The sequence below is a fragment of the Nicotiana tabacum genome, chromosome 9 (assembly GCF_000715075.1).
Source record: "Nicotiana tabacum cultivar K326 chromosome 9, ASM71507v2, whole genome shotgun sequence".
In the NCBI taxonomy this organism is placed as follows: domain Eukaryota; kingdom Viridiplantae; phylum Streptophyta; class Magnoliopsida; order Solanales; family Solanaceae; genus Nicotiana; species Nicotiana tabacum.
The window spans coordinates 64,858,664-64,882,553 of record NC_134088.1 but is presented as its reverse complement, the minus strand read 5'-3'; the positions used below and the strand labels follow the sequence as shown (position 1 = coordinate 64,882,553).

General features: G+C 37.3%; 2 protein-coding genes across 2 annotated transcripts; one reads left to right on the top strand and one right to left on the bottom strand.

Moving 5' to 3' along the window:
* Nucleotides 1-8,499: 8,499 nt before the first annotated feature.
* Nucleotides 8,500-16,983, bottom strand: LOC107790124 (DCN1-like protein 1). Its single transcript, NM_001325488.1, is given in 11 exon segments — nucleotides 8,500-8,903; nucleotides 9,067-9,126; nucleotides 9,372-9,473; nucleotides 11,330-11,379; nucleotides 11,552-11,616; nucleotides 11,723-11,805; nucleotides 12,671-12,694; nucleotides 12,965-13,023; nucleotides 15,024-15,160; nucleotides 16,728-16,789; nucleotides 16,875-16,983. Coding segments are annotated over 11 exon segments (780 nt in total). The 5' UTR covers nucleotides 16,878-16,983; the 3' UTR covers nucleotides 8,500-8,768.
* A 5,372-nt stretch (nucleotides 16,984-22,355) lies between these two features.
* Nucleotides 22,356-22,928, top strand: LOC142163933 (uncharacterized). Its single transcript, XM_075221088.1, has one exon. The coding sequence runs from the start codon at nucleotides 22,356-22,358 to the stop codon at nucleotides 22,926-22,928; it is 573 nt and encodes a 190-aa protein (XP_075077189.1).
* The last annotated feature ends 962 nt before the right edge of the window (nucleotides 22,929-23,890 follow it).

Here is a 23,890-nt window from a genome sequence, read left to right as displayed (position 1 = left end):
AACTAAGTTCGAGTATGTTTCGAACTTAGCATAGAGTAAACCCTTAGGTTTTTAATCTAATAATGGGTAATTTTCGAACTTACAGTAACATACCCCTTAAGTATTTATGTCGGATCCTTGAGATAAATTCAAGTCAACTTTATTTGAACTCGGAATAGTGGAACCCTTAGGCCCTTATAGGTTGGCCCCATATGCCCTCTAAAAGACGGAATAAAAATTTCTTTATGCCTTAGCATGTGTTTTACTCATTGGGTTTTTTTAGGGTCCGATGTCAGTTGAAACCCCTTTGCTTATTGTGCCTTAACACGTTTGTGTTAAAAATAGTTTGATACCTCTTAAAGTTTTTCGAGGGCTGATTTTATCGAAGCCCTTTTGATTATTTGCCGAGGGTAGCCTTTTTAACCGGTTTTTCAGAGAATTTGAAGGCCTATCATTATTGCGGAATTCGGACGTCTCCGAGCCGCGTTATTTTGGCTGTAGCCTTTAGTTTGGCCATAACCTGCGGGTATTATTTTGGCCGTAGCCTTCGGGTATGCCTCTTGGGCTTATTTCCCTATAACATTTCGAACTAGTTTGGCATGTTGGTTCCCGAGAATGGTGGTCTTGGCCTATAGATCGAGGGGTGCTTCTTTGAGGTCTTATGAATTTGAGTTTAGATAACTCGAATATGCCTATCATCGATGGTAGTTCCCGAGTGTATATTTGCACTTTGGCTCTTGAGTCGCTTCTCACAATATCATAAGCATGAGGTTTGTATAGTAGAGGATTTTCTTCGAGACACAAAATGTTTAAATGAAGAGAGAATGCTTCTTTGAATAGTTTATACATGCGCACATGTTTTTCCATCGGGGCTCGACTAATTTATATGGATACGGTTCTCTTGACCGTTTGGCCCATTACAAAGCTTCCCTATCGAGGCCCTTTGACATGAAGTACTATTCTCGAGAATACAACATCCAAGGGTTATGCCCTCCAGTATTCGAGGTTGATTACAAAGAAGCCTTGGATACTGTTGAATTGTCTTCAGGTAGCACATAATTGTTGCCTCGTTAAAAACCTCGCCAGAAAAACCCATTTGGGATAAAAATCGATCTAAGGGAAAAAGAGTGCAACGCGTACTTTAAAACCCGAGGTCTCGATGTCTTTGGTCGAACTCCTGCAATGAGTTAGCGTCGAATATACATAAATGAAATAAGGGAGAAAAACATACCTTAACAATAATATCGTTTGAGAAGTGATATGTTCCAGTTGCTTGACAGTGGTTTGTCGTCCATCGTTCCCGAGTTTATAAGACCCTTTTCCGACTATATCGAGGACTTGATAGGGTCCTTCCTAATTCGGGATGAGCTTCCCATCATTAGGATCTCGAGTGTTGATGGTGACCTTCCTTAGGACTAAGTCCCCGACCCTGAAGTGGCGAAGGTTGGTTCTTCTATTATAATACCTTTCGATTCGTTGCTTTTGTGCAGCCATTCGATCGAGTGCCGCTTCTCGTTTTTCATCTAATAATTCGAGGCTAGTATTCATAGCCTCATGGTTCGATTCCTCCGTTGCATGTCGAAACCTGGCGCTGGGTTCTCCGACTTCGACTGGAATTAAAGCTTCGGAGCCATATACTAAGGAAAATGGATTTTTCCCTGTACTGGACTTCGATGTTGTTCGATATGCCCAAAGGACCTCGGGTAGAATTTCTCTCCACTTCCCTTTAGCTTCGTTCAACCTTTTCTTCAGGTTTTGGATGATAGTCTTGTTCGTCGATTCGGCCTGTCCGTTCCCAATAGGGTGATACGGAGTTGACAATATCCTTTTTATTTTATGGTCTTCGAGAAATTTTGTCACTTTACTACCGATAAATTGTTTACCATTGTCGCATACTATTTCTGCGGGTATCCCAAATCGGCACACGATGTGATCCTAGATGAAGTCTATAACCTCTTTTTCTCTCAATTTATCGAACGCCTGTGTTTCAACTCATTTAGAGAAATAGTCAGTCATAAATAAAATGAATTTAGCTTTACTTGGGGCCGATGGAAGAGGGCCAACGATATCCATCCCCCATTTCATGAATGGCCATGAGGATATGACTAAATGAAGTTGTTCTTCGGGCTGATGGATCATTGGTGCAAACCTTTGACATTTATCACATTTTCAAACAAACTCCTTAGTATCTTTTTGCATGCTATCCCAGTAGTATCCTGCTCTAATGATTTTGTGAATAAGTGATTCGGCGCCGGAGTGGTTCCCACAAGTGCCTTCATGGACCTCTCGTAAAACATAATCGGTGCCTCCAGGTCCTAAGCACACTGCCAATGGTCCATCGAATGTTCTTCTGTATAATGTTCCATCTTTAGCCAATGTGAATCGAGCAGCTTTGGTTCGTAGGGTTCTCGACTCTTTAGGATCCGATGGGAGCTTTCCATTCTTCAAATATTCAATATATTTATTCCTCCAATCCCAGGTTAATCTTGTAGAGCTTATCTCAGCATGACCTTCCTCGATCATAGATTTCGAGAGTTGAATGACAGTCCCCAAGCTGATCTCATCTTCCTCGATCGATGACCCCAAGTTTGCAAGTGCATCGGCCTCACCGTTTTGTTCTTGAGGTACATGCTGTAAAGTCCATTCCTTGAAATGGTGCAAAGTTACCTGCACCTTGTCCAAATACCTTTGCATTCTATCCTCTCGAACTTCGAAGGTTTTGTTTACTTGGTTCACCACCAGTAAAGAGTCACACTTGGCTTCAATGACTTCTGCCCCCAAGCTTTTAGCTAGCTCGAGACCTGCAATCATGGCCTCGTACTCGGCCTCATTGTTAGTCAACCTAGACGTTTTGATAGATTGCCTAATAGTGCTACCCGTGGACGGCTTCAAAACGATGCCTAGCCCGGACCCCTTCACATTTGAAGCATCGTCTGTGAAAAGGGTCCATACCCCCAATGACGTACCCGATTTTAACAAAAGTTCCTTTTCAACTTCGGGTACGAGGGTTGGCGTGAAATCGGCTACGAAGTCCGCTAAAATTTGAGACTTGATAGCCGTCCGAGGTTGATATTCGATGCCGTACCCACTGAGTTCGACGACCCATTTGGCCAATCGACCCAACAGTTCGGGCTTGTGCAAAATATTACGAAGTGGGTAAGTGGTTAATACGCATATTGGGTGACATTGAAAGTATGGTCTTAACTTTCTAGAGGTGCTTATTAGTGCAAATGCTAATTTTTCTAAGTGTGAATATCTAGTTTCTGTTTCTCCTAAGGTTCGACTTACATAATAAATGGGAAATTGCGTACATTGCTCTTCTCGAACTAGGACACCACTTACCGCGATTTCCAATACTGCCAAGTATAAGTAAAGCTTCTCATCTGCCTTTGGAGTGTGAAGCAGTGGTGGGCTCGATAGGTATTGCTTCAACTCTTCCAATGCATGTTGGCATTCCGGGGTCCAGGCGAAATCATTCTTCTTTTAGAGTAAAGAGAAATATTTGTGGCTTCGATCCGACGGCCTCGAAATGAATCGGCCTAAGGCAGCTATCCGCCCAGTTAGCCTTTGTACGGCTTTTACACTATCCACGACGGAGATGTCTTTGATGGCCTTGATTTTATCGGGGTTGATCTCGATTCCCCGATTCGATACTATGAAGCCAAGGAACTTGCCCGAACCAACCCCGAAAGCACATTTCTCGGGGTTGAGCTTCATGTTGTATTTCCTTAAAATCTCGAATGTTTCCTACAAATGAGCCAAATGGTCCTCTGCGCGCAGGGACTTAACTAGCATGCCATCAATATAAACCTCCATTTATTTACCTATTTATTCTTCGAACATTTTATTCACTAGGCGTTGGTAAGTAGCTCCTGCATTTTTTAGCCCGAAGGGCATTACATTATAACAATATGTTCCATACTTGGTGATAAATAAGGTCTTTTGTTGGTCTTCCAGGTTAATTTGGATTTGATTGTACCCGGAATAGGCATCGAGAAAAGTAAGGATATCGTGGTCGGCCGTGGCATCGATAATGCGATCGATGTTAGGCAGTGGAAAAGAATCTTTGGGGCACGCCTTGTTTAAATCCTTATAATCTACACACATTCTAAGTTTATCCCCTTTTTTAGGGACTACAACTACATTGGCTAACCATTCGGGATATTTCACTTCGTCCTTTATGAATGCATGCTTTACTTCAGACTGAGGTCTTCTCTTTTGCGTCACCAGTTTGAATCTAGGGTCCAGGCTCAGCCGATGTGTCGTCACCTCTGGTGGAATCCCTGTCATGTCTAAATGGGACCATGCAAAACAATCTATGTTATCAACAAGAAATTGAATAAGTTTTTTCCTGAGTTCGGGGGTTAATCCCGTTCCCAGGTATACCTTTCGCTCGGGCAGGTACTCGATCAATACAACATGTTCCAGCTCTTCGACCGTTGATTTGGTGGCGTTAGTATCTTCGAGAACAACAAAAGTTCGAGGGGTCAGAGGCTAGTGGTTGTGATTGCTATTTGACTTCCTGTTTATCTTTGATGCTCGACCTTTCCGAGGCTGATAGTGTCGATATCGATGTTACCTCATCGACTGCAAACATTTCCTTTGCAACATGCTGCTCCCCGTATACTGTTTTTACACCGTCTAATGTCAGAAATTTTATCATTTGGTGGAGTGTCGAAGGTATTTTTCTCATATTGTGGATCCAAGGCCTTCCGAGTAGGGCATTGTACCTCATGTCGCCCTCGATCACGTGGAACTTAGTATCTTGAATGGTTCCAGCCACGTTCACCGGTAGAATAATCTCCTCTTTAGTTGTTTCATTGGCCATATTGAAGCTGTTTAGGACCCGAACTGCGGGCACGATTTGATTTTGTAGGCCGAGCTGCTCCACGACCCTCGATCGGATGATATTCGCCGAGCTACCTGGATCCACTAAAACACGCTTAACTTGAACTTTATTTAATAAGATAGAATTACCAGAGCGTCGTTGTGGGGCTGAAAAACGCCTTCTGCTTCTTCGTCGTTGAATGATAAAGTGCTTTCGGGCACATAATCCTGGGTTCGTGTTTTCCTAGTGATTGATACCTTAGTGCGTTTGAATATTGGTCCATGTGGAATGTCGACCCCACCGACGATCATATGAATGACATGTTGGGGTTCCTCCTTTTCATTTTTCCTGTTGGCGTCTCTTTCTCTGAAATGATTCTTGGCTCGATCGCTGAGGAACTCTCTAAGGTGGCCCTCATTGAATAGACGGGCTACCTCCTCCCTTAATTGCCTGGAATCCTCGGTTTTGTGACCATACGTGCCATGACACTTGCATATAAAAATTTGGGTTTCTTTGAGAAGGATGAGTTTGTATGGGTCTGGGCCACCTAGTATCTTTGATCCTTCCGATTGCCGATACAATGCCTGATGCATCAATACTAAAGCTATATTCCGATAACCGAGGTGCTTCTGTGGGATCAGCGTACTTGTCAAAACAACTCTTGCTCATAAGTCCCCGAGAATTCTGTCTTCGATCACTTCTCTGATCGTTCTGGGCAGAATTGCGTCCTGAACCATTATCCTTATTGTTCCTTCGATCTGCGGTATATGGTTGATATCGGTCTCTGTTCGACCTTGGCTCCCTGTCGATGTCCCTTTGATTTTTATTGCCGACCTGTTTGGATGTGCTGAACCGGAAGGAGCTCCCAATTGATCGTCCTCGACCCTGATCTTCGATTGGTATCGATTGTGCACATCTGCCCAAGTTACAGTTGGATATTCGATCAAATTTTGCTTCAACTTACGTGATGCTACCGAACTCCGCTCGTTCAAACCTTGGGTGAAAGTTTGAACGACCCAATCATATGTGATCGGTGGCAACTCCATGCGTTCCATTTGAAATCGGGACACGAACTCTCTCAGTATTTCATTATCCCTTTGTCTTACCTTGAAAATGTCTGATTTCCTCGTTGCGACCTTTATGGCCCCGGCATGTGCCTTTACGAAAGAATCTACTAACATGGCAAATTAGTTGATGGAATTTGGTGGCAGGTTGTGATACCAAATCATTGCTCCCTTCGAAAGGGTCTCTCGAATTTTTTCAACAGCACAGATTCGATTTCATCATCCTCTAAATCGTTACCCTTGATGGCGCATGTATATGAAGTAACATGCTCGTTGGAATCAGTGGTACCATTATATTTGGGTATGTCTGGTATACGAAACTTCTTTGGAATAGGCTTCGGAGCCGCTCTTGGAGGAAAGGTTTTTTGTACAAACTTCTTTAAATCCATCCATTTCAATATTGGTTGTGCACCCGGTATCTGATCAAATCGAGAGTTGTAGGTCTCCATTTTTTTATCGTTGGCTTCGATTCTCTTCTCCCCTGATTCAATTCTTTTGGTGAGCTCCTCCAGCATTTTAATTATCGATCAGTCCCCGATTCGTTACCATTCGGCCTCTCCGGTACTGGCTCGGTACGACGAGTAATTTTCGACTCGACCCTATTCGGAGCTCTATGTTGATTTTGTAACTGAGCAATAGCGGCTTGCTGAGCCTGAAGCATCTCGAATATTACTTGGAGACTGACTCCCTCGTCTCCTCTGCCCTGTGTTCTTTGGCCACTAGATCGGCCTTCTCTGCGTACACTCCCATCGAGATATGCGCCTAGGTCCGCATTTAGAGCAACGTGCGAACTGACATCGGTGGGGTTAGCGACCGGTGCTCCCCCGTGAGTAGCCTGTGGCACTTCGATTCCTGGAGCAATCACATTTTCGTTTTCACCATGGAATCCGAGGCCATTGTCACCGTGTGTGGATGCGTTTTGTGAGTTTGACATGTTTTAGCTTGAAAGCAAAGATACTTGACAAGAACAAGCGTAAAATAGTGTGTTTCACCAGAATCAGTACTGAAAAATCACTATTATCCTTAGCCCCACGGTGGGCGCCAAATTGTTTATCCTAAAATTCGAGTAACAATTAAACTTATTTAGTGGTGTTAAGGATACGTGATTTAATCCAATACCAATTGATAAACAAGGAATTGAATAGATAATCTGAATAATAAAATAAATCAAACCAGTGTTCTAGCAGAGTTTTCGATCTCGATTCGAGATGGTCTCGAGGTTGGATAAGGAGAACAGTAAAGAACAGAAAAATAAACAATGATGAATAGTAATAGATAGTAAGTGAAATAGAGAACAACATTTTTTGTAAATGTTTCTCAGTGAATTCCCCCTTACAAATGAATGGGATCCCTCTTTATATAATAGAGGAATTCTAAATAAGGTACAATTCTTATAACGGAAACAAATCTCATGATTGGCGTCAATAACCGCTTGATTCGATCTGTTCCGGGATTTCCGCCGAGATCTTCGGTCGGTTGCTAATATTTCGTCATTCCGTTACTACGCCTTACTCGAAGTCGGTCATGCTCGGTCTCGATCTTCAGTGAGCACTTCGATCTTCATGCTCCATACTCTGCCATTGAGCTCGAGCCTGGTCTATTACGAGCTTACTCTCGAGGTAGCTCCTCGTGCCTATGAAATCTGACATGCCCGATTTCGACCGTATACAAGTTTTAAGTTCAATGTTGTCCTTGGGTAATGCACTATGGTCATCTCCAACCCTTGCCTCCATTTTCTCATTCAAAATGGAGTAAAGTTACTCCAATTAGTACTCTATTTTTTTTACTACAAAAAAAAATATTTTATTTTATATTCTTCTTTCTTCAATATTATAATATTAATAATATTTATTTAAATTTTATTTTCTTATTTCTATTAGCAACATCTAATATTTTATATTTGCACCATTCATTTTTTGAGATGATTATATATTTTTTGTACAATTATAACTTATAATAAAATCAAATTACAATTTTACATAACAATAATAAATGCACAAAAATTAATTTATCAAAATTGTATGCCAAACTTAAAGATGTAAAATTAATATTATAAAGATATTACATAAACATAATTAGGTATATATAAAGAGATAAATTAAATGAGTTAAAATAATAAAAATAATAATAAAATAATAAAGAATAGTAATGGAGGAGATGAATAGTGTCACTCCAAATGCCCCATTTTGCAGCCAATAATGCTATAGCATTGGAGTCAAATTTCTCCAAAAACTGACATTATGGCAATTGAAGGCAGCGTTGGAAACGGCCTAATGAATACTCCTTAAACTTTTTTTATTTTGCTTTCTATAATTTATAGGTTTGGACAACATTATTCCGAAGCAAAAGCATTACTACATTTAAATTTCAACATGACCACCACTGAGTAGTTGTTACTTGTTACTACTACATGCGTGCATGAAACAATGGTTTTACAGGCCCGTAGGGTATGCCAAGATTCTAAATTGAGCATTGGTTTATCCATTGAGCACCAGAGACTAATTCAACTTGGTTAGCTGAACTAAAACTGGAGAGAACCCACTGATACGGGTTACTCTAGTAACTCTTTCCCCTTTTGTTGCTTTCTTTTTGGATGAACTACAAGAGACACATGATACACTATGGAAGTTAGCTTAAGATTCTTACATCGTTAGACAAGTGTTGGGAAATATCATCGGCTCCCCAATATTTTGCTTCTCCTGGGGCTCAAAAAATTGGCTCCCATTTACAAGTCTTTAATTTGTCCAAGAAATCCAAATCAAGTCAACAATTACTTTGCACTTAGAGTAGTCCTTTCCCTCACGTATTTTGTACATGAACTTGTTCTTGAAAACTAGAAACAGTTCAAACACCAAACAATACTCTTACACAGCACAGGGAGCAACTGCAGCAAACCATCAGCATTTCTGGCTCCAATCACTCATTTGACCTTTTTGCACAATACCATTTTCAGTCAAGTACTCAACGAATTCATCTATAAGATACGGCCAAGCTCCTTCAGCATCATAATTTGATAATGCAGGGTCCACAGACTGTATTGATAGTCAGAAATGTAACTTAGGTAATATATACTGATGTAAAACTTTAACATAAAGACAGTGGAGAGAGATGGAATGTGGGGAGGTAAGGGATGTACTCTGGGTGAGTTCAAAAGCTAATACTCTAAAGTAGATAAGTAGATGAGGAGTAACTTACCCTTGCAAATTCCAGTAGCTGAGCCCAAGTATCCCGTGAAATAGCCTTGTTATGCCGTGCCTGAATTAAGTGGCAGATCAAAGTAGGGGTTAGAGGCGAGTTATAGCATCCTCTTTAAGCAGATATCACTTCTAAGAGCAGATTGGTTAAGTTTATGTTATAAAAATACCAAAGGTACATACAGAAGCAGACACGGCGGCAAAGAGAGAGAGAAATCATATTGAGATATGTACGTGAAGCAAACAGAAACCAGTGAACAGAGAAAACAAATACAAAATCCTGCACTTTTTTGGCCTTCCAATTACCTGTAGAAACTGACACCAATGATCAACCAACGGCCACTGCTTTTCAGCAAATAGCAATTGCCACATCCCAATAGCCGTGTCCAAGGCCAAAGATTTCTGACCCTGAAATTTAAGAAGAGGACATCAGCGTCTCTGATGCAGTATGGGAAGCTTGGAAGAGAGAAATTACTCATATATACTGGTAAATATGTTTTTGGTATCTTTTTAGCGCAGGCAGTCTATTGTAAATGATGTAAATCCCTTACTAGACATGCTTAGCCTCCTGCACAGCTTGAAAAACCTGTGTAGCACTTTCTTAGTGCTTTTGTTTCATGAATAATACCTTACCATTATTTAAAAAGTATGTTGAGGTTCTTGCCTGAAAAATTACATTAGTACTCCTACATCTTTTCCAATAACAAAAAAAGATTACAAAGGCAAACTGGAGAAAATTCAGAACTTATCCTCCCGAAACCACAACTTAATAATTTAGACATTAGACTAATTACTGAGAGCTTCCTGTTTAAAGAAGCAGTATGCAAAACTAATACAAAGCAAAGAAGAGCAGAAAACATAAACAGCTGCCGCTAATTGATTTAGGAGTTTTCCCTTTGCAGTTTTGATCATCTCAGCTATCTGTTACAGAGTTGTTTCAGGATGGAATTTCATACAATTTCTTTCTTTACGCAAAGGATTGCAAAAATGAGCATTTCTTGTAAACATCTCTGACTGACCAATATTTGTTTTCCATTTTCCCCTTTACCATCATTGAAATAAAGAGCAAAATTCATAGACAGGCAGCACTAATCCTCATATATTAAACCTACAAATCTCATCTGCCAACATATACCTCATTGCATATCACATCACCCAAAATTGAAATATGTCAAGTACAATAAACATCTTCACAATGCAAAAACAGAAGGGTCTTCACAATGCAAAAACAGAAGGGTGTTAAAATGACCACAGGTATGGCACAACATTTGCTGAACTTGGATATCTATCCAACTTCTCCAGCCAAAAAAACATTGGAAAAAAGAATTTACGGATAATCCATCCAAGGCTGCAATTACTAGCTTCAGATGAAATAAAAAGAGAACTATCAGTAGTTGTCTTCTGAATTCTGCCAAGTATTTTGAGTTTTCCATCCAAGAACTTAAGCGAATGTTAGTTGAGTAAGCAAACCTTTATACTTTTTCTTGGTTTACTAGTAAGACATATGCAACATTGACCAAAATCAAAATTTTCTCCCTTGCTTTATCTTGCTCAAGTGTGCAGTGACATAGCGTACAGTGATAACATATAAAACTGCCAAGGCAATTCCCAAAGAAGGAAATCTTATTTTGGGTCTTTTCTCACGAAAAGGAAAAAGGAAATACACAGTTAAAGCCATGTGTGGTTGATGATAATTTCCTTTGGAATTCAAATTCATTGGAGAATTGTGAGTTGTGACAGCCCTAGAAAAAGTGGTTTAGTTCATTTTAGATTCTCTTGTGCCTCTGCATCCGCGTCAAGAGTTTAAGGCAATCATACCTAACCTGTTACTTTCTTCAAAGAAAAGCAATCATATTCATACCTAAAGATGGTTGGTACAAGCTAAGACCTCTAAGTAGCTTTTGAAATACGACCATTCATTTATTAGACTTAGTATAGAGGCTTAAATACCTAGAGTAATGTGGCAGACGATTGAGAAACTCAGATTGGATCTTGGTTTAACAGGAAAAAGAAAAGGAAATACTTTCAAAAGCTCATTAAAAAAGTGACTTGTTGCTGTTTCTTAGACATCATTATCAATCACTGGTATTTAACTAAATAAATGAAATGAATGCACAAAAGGCGGAGGGAAAAAAGGGAAGGGGAAGCCTCCCAAGCATGAGGAAATAATAATTCTTAATTCACATTAATCAATTTGAACAAGCAAAAACTCAAACGGCCGTTGAATTATCAAGGGAAAATTGGTGAGGATCAGTAAGACAAACCTTCTCCTTTGCCCAGCTGAAAGCAAAGTTGTAAATCTCTCGGAACTTATCTGAATAAAGTAAATAAAAAATTTAAAGTCAGGAACTTTTCATCTGATTAAATCAAATCAAATCAAATGTTCAAAGAGCTTGTTAACTAAATTTAGAGTTGATATAGCAAATTATTAAAACAAGGCAAAAACTTCTTTGACAACACAAGGAGAGTTCCATGTCATCACATACGTTCGTCTCTCATCTCTGAACGCATAAATGGCAATTTTTCTCTGAGCTTTTCCAATGAATCTATTCTGCCATTCAGGAGACAGCTTCATTAGATCAAACATCTAAAATTCGTAGTAGACAGAGTAAAAGAGATAATACTATAGAAGTTCACAGGTCTTAACCTAGGCTTACCCGAGAGATTGCAATCCACCAATAAACTCCTGCTTGGAGAATTCACACATGGTTGCAGCTTTCATGTGCCATGAAAGAACCAACTGTAATTGTATTCAATCTTTTAATGTCAATAAAATATCAGGTAACTCCTCAAAAAATATTCTGATGAAGTAATTGGGTCAATTGATGGCATCAAGAAGATGCAAAACATTACAAGTAGAAGCAAAATGCTACATAGTAGCATCAAAAAGAAAAAAGGCAACTCCTTAATGGTGTTTTCCTTTTCCCTTTCATCTTTCTCTGCTTTTATTATTTTTTTGACTGGGCGAGAGAACTACTCAAGGGATGATTCTTAGTAAGACGATAACGAGAATAGGTGGAGTAACATAAACGCTCAATGGTTTAAGAATTTTTATGGCAATCCAGTATCAGCCGAAAGGCAATCCTGTCAGTTGAGAATATTCCAACAGTTGGAGGCTGAACCTATTATTATTATTATTATTATTATTATTATTATTATTTACAGTCTTTTAAGCTCTTATATTTTGTATAAATTATAAGAAAGCAGAAATTTAAAACATATCTGCTAAGTGAAAGATCATCATCTTAGTTCAAAAACATAAAACACGCGGAAAGCTATAGATGAACCAAACCTGATTGGTTGTGTTGCTTCAAATTTACTGTGGTACCATTGTCATTTGGTCGTGAATTCATCAGAAATCAGGAACAAGTATCGGGTTTGATTAAGTCAAGAACTACAATTGTATAAGCTCAAAATTTACAAGCCATATGGCCCACTGTAAAAGTATAATAAATGGTAGTTCTCTTCAATGCAATTACTTATCATAATTTCTATTGATAAACCTCTCCTTTGAGCCAAATCCTCCCTCCAAAATGAGTCCTTAAAAGGGAATAGAGAGACAGAAAGAAAAAGTAGCTGAGAGGGTTATAGTGAATAGCACATACCATAACTATATCCTGAGGATCAACCTGACAATGAAACAAAAGAGTTAACATTTACTCGAGCATAATCAGGAATAATAACTTAACAGAAAATAGGTAAGAGAAGCTATAAAGTGCAATATACCTACACATCATTATGTTATACAACTTGAAATTTAGAACAAGTTTGAAAAGGAAAACTTATACAACCAGCTAAGACCACAAACAATTCTTAAAAGTTTTTTTTTTTGGAAAACTATAACGATATAACAAGTGGCCCTTGACTCGTTGATTAACTAACTACCTAGACTAACCCACCTGAATGTCATTGCAGAGGAGACTAATACCATCGGCCAAAATCATGTCAGAGTATGGGTCTGCAAAAGAAAAGAATGTCCATCACAAAAGTGATGTAATTAGTAAGAGAATCCAAGTTGAAACACCAACCAGATGTTTCGTGCTAGTCATATGTGTAAAAGATCCCTTTGGATGCAAATAATGAAGAAAACTACTTTAAATTTCCAGTAAAATTAGCAAACTCTAAGCAGTTTTTGTTTACAGTCATACAGCTTTACATCTAGCAAATCGCGTCCATTTTCCCAAATTTGTTTTTAGAATTATTTAGTAAATGTTAATATAGGTACTTAAATGGTAGTCATAAGGCAAAAGATGCTTTCCCTCACTAGGGAACATATACAAAATCCACATAAGGGAAAGACACGATTGTCTTTCTCAACTCTCTACACAACTTGTAATGATCCCAATGTTTTGGATGTACTTTTTTACCAGCATTCTCTAGTTCTTGGCTTACATCAAAAAATTTCTATCTTACCTATCAAAGAAAAGAACCTCGAATTTACGAATATCCAATGAAGCAACGCTTTCCTAACCAAGAAATCCCCGAGGCTAGCTAGCGCATGGGTTGAAAATTGATGAATAACGGGCCCCTTCTCCACTTAAATACTAAGCTTTTGTCTTCCACAGGGTCCAAACTCCTGACGGATGACAAACCCACACATCATGGGTTATGTTTTTACCACTAGACTGAAGCCCCTAGGGGCACCAAAGAAGCAATCTTAAACCGAGAGAACATAGTGATTCAGAAATCTTGTATTTCATGAAGATTAATATCTGTGGTATTAAAAAGACATCTCCTCGAGCTTAAAGCGATGAAACAATGTGAAGAGAGGAATTATCACTAATTCACTACATACGTGAATCCATGCACTTCTGTGCGCTTCAAGCAATGGCTTGTAAAGTGATCCAAATGAAAAGCAGTCGATATGTTGAATCTCAGAGTTTGATTAATATCGGTATTGTTGTATATTGGATGTTGATATCAGTTATTCTAATTGCAATTTAATTATTATCGTACTAAATTCACATATGTTAAGTATTTTTAATTTTCTGTAATTGTGTGCTTTACTTCAAGGAAGCATGCTCTTCACTTCTTGCTTTCACTTCAAGCCTCAAGGGCCTAGTCGCTTTTTTGTGCTTTTCGTTTTCAAAAAACACTAGTTAAATACTAAAAATGTAATGAATTATACAATAGCCAAAGGGTGTGGGTGAATATAGTGCCTATCCTCATAGATATTTCCATATTATTGCTCTAACTGTTTGATTTTCCTTTCTAAATAGTTTAGTTCTCACTTAATCATTACACTATCGACATTCTTAATTTTCATTCTCTTTTTATTTTTAATTTTGATAGGTTAATTTTCATTCTCTTAAACAACACTAATAGGAGGATTTCCATGTTGGCTAGTTATTACACTCTGCGGAACAATAACTTACTCATTTTTTATTACTTGAAATGATCAGTAAACTTGTTACTGCAAATCGATCGCATCACTGAACATCATGCAAGTAACTAATCAATCTTTTCTAGAACATCATGCAAGTAACTAATCAATCTTTTCTAGCTTCAAGTCTAACCAATGTCAAGAAAATAGGAAGCACCCAAGTCATGGAAAACCCACGAGGTCCAAGAAGACCTAAAATATTTTACAAATGACGTGGTCAATCCAGCTTAGATTCTCGCTGAAAGATGTAGTCTAAAATAACCTGTCCGCAACAAAGTGCCATGAGACTATTCATTTCTTTTATATCCTTTGCCTATCTTTTCGCATGTTTTGATATGCACATAGGCATATATATTTCTTAAAGGTAAGTGATTAGACAGTGGTTGTTTAGAGTACCTCATTTAAAAATGTCCATTGCCCAATTTTCAAGTTAATCAGAATAGCTCAGATCTTTTTGTCTCCTAATAGAGCATATCAAGACTACATAAAGATGTATTATCAAAAGAGCAAACAAAATAAATTGCAAAACCAAAAAACTAGTATCTAGTTAACAAGGCATAGGATGCAATGTTTGCCTTTGTATCTATTGTAAAGCTCCTCCAACCGCCTTGTATCAGCAGATGACTTGACTTGTGACTGGCTGTAAAATATATCAAATGCTCCTTCAAGATTCCAATCACTGGCCTTCAAAGCCTGAAGAGCAACTTTTTCACTGCGTACAAATATGATGAATGGAGAGTTATCACTGTGTACTACGTAAATATCACAACCTAATCCACAGAACTTTAGGGAAAAAAATTATAAACTGCTCAAGCATAAATGACTTCAATGTTTCGGCATTTTCCAAGGAATCATGTGACAAGAGCAGCGACCTATGACGAATAAACACTTATAGATTTTAGGGTACTTAGAATTAACACGATTAGGAAAGTGACATTCCTCCAACACAAATCGATCACATTAAACTTTAAAGTTTAAAAACTATATATGATTTTCAACACAATCTCAAAGTTTTAAGTGGAGGGTTGCACTGATCTATGAACTAACATGGAGGATGAAATTCATAAATTATAACATCATGGACAAAAAAGAATAACATGAAGGAACTTTATCTGATATTATGTTGACCAATTAAATGATGCTAAACCTTTCTTAGCTTTCCAAAATTTATATGTGGTATTTGCATGTTGACGTAGTCACTAATATTATATCAGTATAGAACTACTGAACACAATTTATATCTTAAAGTTAATCCTCTTGCAATTTGTTATTTAAACTTAATTATCTCCCTAAGTACTTGGGGCCAAATTCTCATTCCTCACCCCTCCCAAATGTTCTGTTTGTACTAAGAATGGTTAATTGGTGATGGACTTACACTCTTATTTTACTTAACTTCAGTTCTTAGATACATTATTGTTCAAACTAAAATTTAAACACTTCTTTACACACTTCAAATAGTATGCCCTTGTATTTTATCAGCTCTTTTCACAGTCAGCATAGGACTTTATTATGGTTGTAACTGTTTCACACCACCAGCAGTGACTTGATGCTGGTTCTCGTATTTAAAATTACTTTACTTATCAAAAAAATTAGCGTGCTCTTGCCGTGTCTTGACTAACTGGCTGAGTCATATTTGTCTACGAGCTCATGTCTTGAACGCTAATCAGCTAAAACAATAAGAGAAACTTTTCTAGCAATAGACACGAAAGAGAACCAAAGAAAATTGTTTCATCAAAAAGGTTTGGCATCTTTGTTAAAAATGATGCCATTGCTATAAAACTTTAGAGTTATTGGAGTTACCATCTTATTTAGAAAGTTTCAGAAATGAAACAAACAGGATTTATATGACATCTACTACAAATAATGGTCCATATTACAAACAACCACCGAGCCTAAATTTTAGTTTACTGAACCAGAACTGCAACCAACTATGATACATCAACATGTCAGGCAAACTACAAGCAAGGTGGAAAATAAATGCTCCTTCAGTCTTACATTAGTTCAGATGTGCTACAAGACACTGCAACTCAGTATCCAACGGAGTCTATAGAGTTGTAAAACCTAGAAAGAGACAAGCTCACATGTTTCTGCTTATCACCTTTTTTTTCGCAAACAGGATATGAATGAAACTTCCTTGATTAGAAAAAAAGATAGTATAACGTATAAAATTAAGCTTAAGTTCTGCAGGGGAGTTGAATTCCGCCGTGAAATTAGAACAGAGAAGTTAGCGAATCAGGATACATAGCATTCTGAGAGCTCTAGAGAGATGAGAAAGGTACCTTGCCCCAGTTATGGTCATGAACTGCTGAACTTTGTCCCGGCGCCCTATTCCTAGCTTGTTCTGTTAAAGCAAATGAGAAAATAAGAAGACTTACAATATCAACGAAATAAATAGAGAATTGACTCAGTAAACAGCTAGCACTGACCATCTTTTCGGCGGCGGAAGGAAGAAAGCAGTGATCGATAAGTTGCTCCCGCTGACCGGGGAGAGATTCTGTGGCTAGGGTTTCGTCGGTGTTCCGATCTTCCCCTCTCGGCCCACTGCTTTTCTTTTTCTTTTTCTTTCTCTTTGAAGTAAAAGGGGGATACTAGGGTCCACTATGAAGAAACAACCTGCACAGAATTACTGTCCGCTGTCCTTTTGCTTTTTGTTTCTCTTTTTCATTAGTTTTTTAACATATTCAATACAAATTGTACCACGATCATCATATGGTGAGGGATCAAATATTCCCAGTAAATCTCATGCATTTGAATTTTTTGTTGAATTTATATTTGCGGAAAACATTTTGTTTTATCTGGAAATGAATTTTTCACATATTTTGAAGTTTTGAGATCTTATAGGATTTGGCATTTTCTAAAAAGAACATTCATTTATTTTCGTCTTACCTATCTTGCACATTGTCTCGAGGGTTCATGGTTAAATGAATTAACTTTGGTTTGAGCGGAGATAGAATTAGTAGGCATTTGGACATAAAATTGTGAAATTTCAGGAAAAAAGTGAAAAAAATTTAATTGAGCGAATATAATTTGAAGTTGTTTTAAATTTTTGTAACTGATTTTTAAGTGAAAATTTTGAAAAATAGCTTTTTGAAATATTTTAAATTTTCGAAAAATTCCGAACTTCAACTTCAATTGAAATTTGAAACTTTCAAGGTCAAATACTGATTCCGAAAAAAAATCGAAAAAAGTAAATTTTATTTATGGCAAAAGGGGCCCTTTATCTGTAATATATTAAAAGCAAACAATAACAACAACAACAACAAACTAAGTGAAATCCCACAAGTGGGGTTTGGAAAGGGTAATGTATACGCAGACCTTACCCCTACTTTATGAAGGTAGAGAGGTTGTTTCCTATAGATCCTCGGCTCAAGAAACAGTGACAAGGAAGCAACTGACCATAACAACAATAAGAAAAAATAAAGACACAACATATAAAAACAAAGATCTAGAGATAAGAAATACAAGAATAATACTAATACTAGGGGTGTCAATGGTTCGGTTCGGCCGGTTATTTTATAAAATTGGTATCATACTAATTTTTTGATTATTCTATTATTTAAAACCAAAATTAGACTTTTCGAAACCGTCTCAATCATATCGGTTTCTCTTTGGTCGGTATCGGTACGGTTCGGTTAATTTTCGGTATTTTTTTAAATATCATGTAAAATTTTCTAGTAGAAGTAGAATGCAATAACATACGTTCTTTTATAGTATTTAGTAAAACTCTCTAGATATTTTTACTGTTTAAAGGGTGATGAATTAAAAAAAAAAATGAAAGATGGCTAGAGTATAGATCCATCAGCTATTCTACAACAACGTAAAAGAAACCAAGCAAAGGCAAAGAAAATATAAATCACATGAGTGGAAAGATATTAACCAAGCTAGGACTCAAGAATAAAGTATATAGAAGATTAAATATTTAAAAAGATAAATCTAAATTATATGAAAGGAAACATATTCAATATATTGTAGTTTGCTACTCATTATCGCTAGAATACTTTGTGTCTTGCTAATAAAGATACTTGAAATAACTTAGTTTAAGTAGATGTAACATAATAGGTTTTAGGAATTAGTATTTTGAGTTTAATTACTTGTTGGCTTGTAATAGCTTGCATAATTCCAAGGCCTAAAGAAAAATTTAATGCATTATTTTTTTTAAACTTACTAGATAAATATATTTTTTACATGTAAGATTTATTCGGTATGGTTCGGTATTTTTTAGGTTTATTTTTATAAAACAAAAAATCTACTCTAATTATCGATGCGGTTATAGATTTATATAAAAACTTACGGTTTCTTAAAAAGAAACCTAAAAATCGGTTCGGTGCGGTACAGTTCAGTCAGTTTAGTCGGTTTTCGAATATCCATTGACACCCCTAACTAATACTACTATAAGAATGACATAACATGTAATAAAAAGATTTAGGAACAAGAAAATATAAGAATATTACTAATACTACCGGTAAGACCAGGAGACACCCTCGACTACCTATCAACCTTCGACTCTAATTCTCGACTTCCACACCTTTCTATCTGGAGTCATGTCCTCGGTAAGCTAAAGCAATGTCATGTCCTGCTTAATCACCTCACCCTAATACTTCTTAGGCCTACCTCTACCCTTCCTCAGATCCGCCGTGGTCAACCTCTCACACCTGCTAACCGGAGTGTCTATATCTCTCCTCATCACGTGCCCAAACCATCTCAGTCTCGATTCCCGCAGTTTGTCTTCCACAGGGGCACTCTCACATTGTTAACTTCATTCATAATCTTATCTTTCATGGTATGCCCACACATGCACCTCAACATCCTCATTTATGCTACTTTCATCTTCTGGACATGAGATTTCTTGACTGTCCAACACTCAGAATATATTAAAGCATTATTTTAAATTATTAGTTAATGTGAATATTTACTACTTCCACTAATTTCATCCATCATGTAAATAATCTCCTAATATTCATCGCTATTATGATTGTAACTCCTATGATCTTCCTCGTAATTTCAATTGTTAATGTCATGTTTAAGGCAATCTTTTTGTAAGTCTCCATGTAATAATATAAATAGAGACATTATGTGATATGTTATCATTTATACACTAAAAAAATAAGAAAGTTCTATCTTGTCCTATTGCCTATTTTTTTGTTTTATATTATTACTTTAAGTTATATTATTTCCTAACATGTTATCTCCGCGAAGCTTGTTTTTTACTCACGTTGGACTCATACTACTGTCATTTGCCAAACTGGTATGTTTCTTTAAAAGTTATTGTATTACCGTACTTATGAATTTTATGATGACTTAATACTTTCTGTTTATAAAACATAAATAAAATATTTACCGGAACATTATGTTTATGATTGACATATCATCTTCTCCTTTTACTTCACTCTCTTTTCAATAAAATTATTGTATGTCTACATGACTACATGTTTTTACAAAATGAACAGTGATCTTGGTTTATCAACAAATTAGCATGAATATTTTTTCCTTGGTTTCCGCACTTCCATACGTACTGCAAGTGATCAATTTTCTTTAGCAAACTTCTGTTTGATAATTTATACATATGAAAAAATATTTTCAAGTATTCTGCCACCTAATATTATTGAACTTCTAAAGCAAAAATTACTTAACTCTTTGCACTTCAATTTATATTTCTAACTTATTTATTTTTTGATAGTTTTTCTCGTGACAAATTTGTGAAAGCTTGAGTTTGTGGCATTTGATATTTCTGAAAAAAAATTACCTATCATGGGTCTTGGATGCTGAGATTCACTTAGACGCTAAAGATCTTAATGACACCATTACTCAAGGTAATGAGGCATCGAGTCATGACAAAGTGAAGGCTATGATTTTCCTTCGTCATCATCTGGAGGAAGGTTTGAAGGCTGAATATTTGACAGTAAAAGATCCACTTTAATTGTGGACTGGCATGAAGGAAATGTATGATCACCTTAAGGCTACGATATTGCCAAGGGCTCAATATGAGTGGATACACTTACAGTTGCAAAATTCTAGGACCGTGAGTATAACTATTTTTTATTTCGAACCCAATTAAAATTATCTGGGGATGTTATGAATGATGAGAACTTATTGAAAAAGACTTACGACTTTTCATGCATCAAATATAGTGTTACAACAACAATACTGTGAAATGGGTTTTAAAAAGTATTTAGAGTTGTCTCATGCCTTCTAATAACTGAGCAACATAATGCCCTTTTGATGAAAAATCATAAAGCCCGTCTCACAGGGCAAGAGACGATCTAATAATTGTCTAAAAGAAGATAAAATAATTATCGTAGCCATATGAATGTACGTGAGAATGGCAATGGCAAGAGACGATATAATAATTGTCATTATGGTGGTCATGGCAAATAGAAGAACAATATGGGTTCTCAAAATAATCCTTCAAAAGACAAAAATAATAACTATTACCGTTGTGGAATGAAAAGTCATTAGAAAATGGAATGTCACGCCCTGAGCATTTTGTCAGACTTTATCCAAACTCCACCAAAAGAAAGAAAAATAATATTGGAGTCTCTTCTGCTAGTGCCCTAATGGAGTCACACATGACCTTTAAAATGATATTGAGGCAGAGCCTTCAAACAAGTTTGATGATAATGCCAAGGCAAATCTTGCTTTTAAAGATGTCGATTTTGAAGGCCTCGATGATATTATGTCATGACCCAAAATTCCACCATAAGGATCATGATGGAACATAGTCTCTAAAACTAGGTTAGCCGATCACTTACTATAGTTAAATCATTTAAAACATGATGTTATGAAGCAGAGTTTAATATAAATGCGAAAATAAAGGTGATACAAGCCAACACGTCGTTAATCACTACAAATCCCCAAGATTAGATAGTATAGAGTCACAAACTCTAGCTGAATACATAGAAATATCTCAAAACAAAAATACAATATTGTTCTGATAGAGAATTGGCAGTATAAATATAAAGAAAAGACGTTAAGGGATTGCAACGATCAAGTAACTCTACCTTGAATCCTCGCGATCAAGAAGCTAAATTTGCCTGGGTCCGCTGCCTCCAACACCTTGATCTGCACAAAAATGTGTAGAAGTGTAGTATGAGTACACCACGGTCCTTACCCAGTAAGTATCAAGACTAACCTCGATGGAGTAGTGATGAAGTTTAACTCGAGAAACTCACTAGTCAAATAACCAGTACAAAATATCAAAAGCCGGCAAAAAGAAATAATAACAAAAAGTAATAACTGTAATCTCTAGACCACACATGATAAGGTAGATTGTTTCTTCTGATTTCTACCTTTAATAAATTCATGATTCTCTCTCTAACCTCTCTCTCGTGGTGCTCGGTGTACGATAGCTAATGTGCGCCTTTGTGTCTTCGACCATGGCTAGGGGACGGGGAAGAGGACGAGGACGAGGTCAGAAACAACAACCATTAGTAGCATTTGGTAGCTCTGTATGTGCTCGATTACCAGTAGCTGTGACGACAGCTTCTTCTTCGACTGCAACAGGGAATCCTTTGCAGAGTGATAAATCAGTGGTATCTTCTGAACGGGTAGCGCCTGAAACAATCCAATCTCTGGGTCGATTAGACCTTACTACTCCACCTCATTCTGCGGAAAAAATGGATGGTAGTAAGGGGAGCTCCAATGAAACAGTATCTATACCCAAGGTGATTGAGGAATTAGATCGAACAGATGGTATACCTAATGACAAAGGGAAGCTACCTGCATGGACCAACTTGTTTAAGAATAACAGGTCAGCGGAGAATGGTATGGCTCTATCCTATATCCCCCCTCAAATTGTGGATGGGCATCCGATTGTCCAGTTGGAGAAAGATGAGGTTGAACAGGAGACATTGAAATGGCGATGTGCTCTATAAGCCTATTTCATAGGTGTTATACTAGGTTACAATGTCATGCGTAGATTTGTTAGCCAAAACTGGGCACAAGCTGCAAATCCTGATTTATATCTCCATGACGAGGGTTACTATATGATTAAGTTCCAAACTATTGAAGATCTGAATGCAGTCTACTATTCTGGACCTTATTCAATCAATAATAGACCTATTATTCTTAAACCCTGGACACCTGAATTCGATTTCAACACTGAATTCCCTACTGAGATTCCATTATGGGTGAAATTCCCAAATCTCCCTATGAATTGTTGGAGTAGCAACTCCCTTAGTAGGATAGCAAGTGTTATTGGAACTCCTATCTTTGCAGATGAATGCACTTCCAAGCAGACACGAATTTCCTATGCTAGGATGCTTGTTGAAGTAAATGTCACTAGAGAATTGCCTGAAGCAATTACAGTGCTAGATCCAAATGGTCGACAATTCACCCAGGAAGTTATATTTGATTGGAAACCTGAGTTCTGCCAACTATGCCAAGTAGTGGGACATAAGTGTCCACCTCCTCCTAAGGCTGGCACTCAGAATCATGCACCACAGGAAAGAAGAAGAGAACCAAGAAAGGTTACGATGGAATGAAAAACTAAGGGACCAGTCCCTCCAAATGCTTGCACCTAACATTCAAGTAGGTGCTACCAGTATTGAGATGATCAACAATGTTCCTAAAGAAGCTCCACCTGCTACTTATGTAGTAGTTCAGTGTGTTGAGCAAAGTAAAACGGTGGATCCTCAACCTCATGTACAGAAGAAAAAAGTCTTGATGAGCAGCCTTGAGCTTAATTTAGCAAATTTTCCTGCCATGGGCCCTGCATCATCTTCTGGTAATGTGTTAGCAAAAAAAAAGAATAGTGTGAGTTTTACACTACCTCCTGATAAAGGAGGTGGCTCCAAACCTTCATTATGAATTGCAATTTTTGGAATGTTAGAGGTATGAATAAGAGGTATAAATAAAAGTAGTTGAGAAATTAGTTTAAAATAAAGAACATTAACCTTGCTGGACTAGTTGAAACAAAAGTTAAATCACCCAAAGCTAAACAAGTATGGAATAATATTGCCCCTTGCTGGGGATTGGAAAACAATTACCAGAAGGCTATGAATGGGAGAATATGGTTACTAAGGGACAAAAATCTGTATAAGGTATCTGTATTGAAAGTGGATGCTCAATTTTTACACTGTCATGTCAAGGAGAGACATGGACCTTTAGATTGTATAGTTACAGTAATATATGGCTTTAATGCAATTGAACATAGAGAGGCTATGTGACAAGGATTGAAACAGGTTGCACTTGGAGTTCATATTCCCTGGCTGATTATAGGAGACTTCAATGATATGCTCCTCTCTCAAGCTAGGATATTTGGGAACCTAGTTACCTATGCAGAAATCAAAGCCTATTCCGAGTGTATTACTGATCTTCTACTGTCCGAATTACAATGGAAATGAGAGTATTATACATGGTCAAATAAGCAGATTGGTGCTGATAGGGTCTGTAGCAGAATAGATAGAGCATTTCGTAATCATGAATGGATGTTGCAATGTGGGCA

Excerpts from the sequence above, each read along its gene's own strand:
- LOC142163933 (XM_075221088.1), top strand. The coding sequence starts at position 22,356 with ATGCGTAGATTTGTTAGCCAAAACTGGGCACAAGCTGCAAATCCTGAT.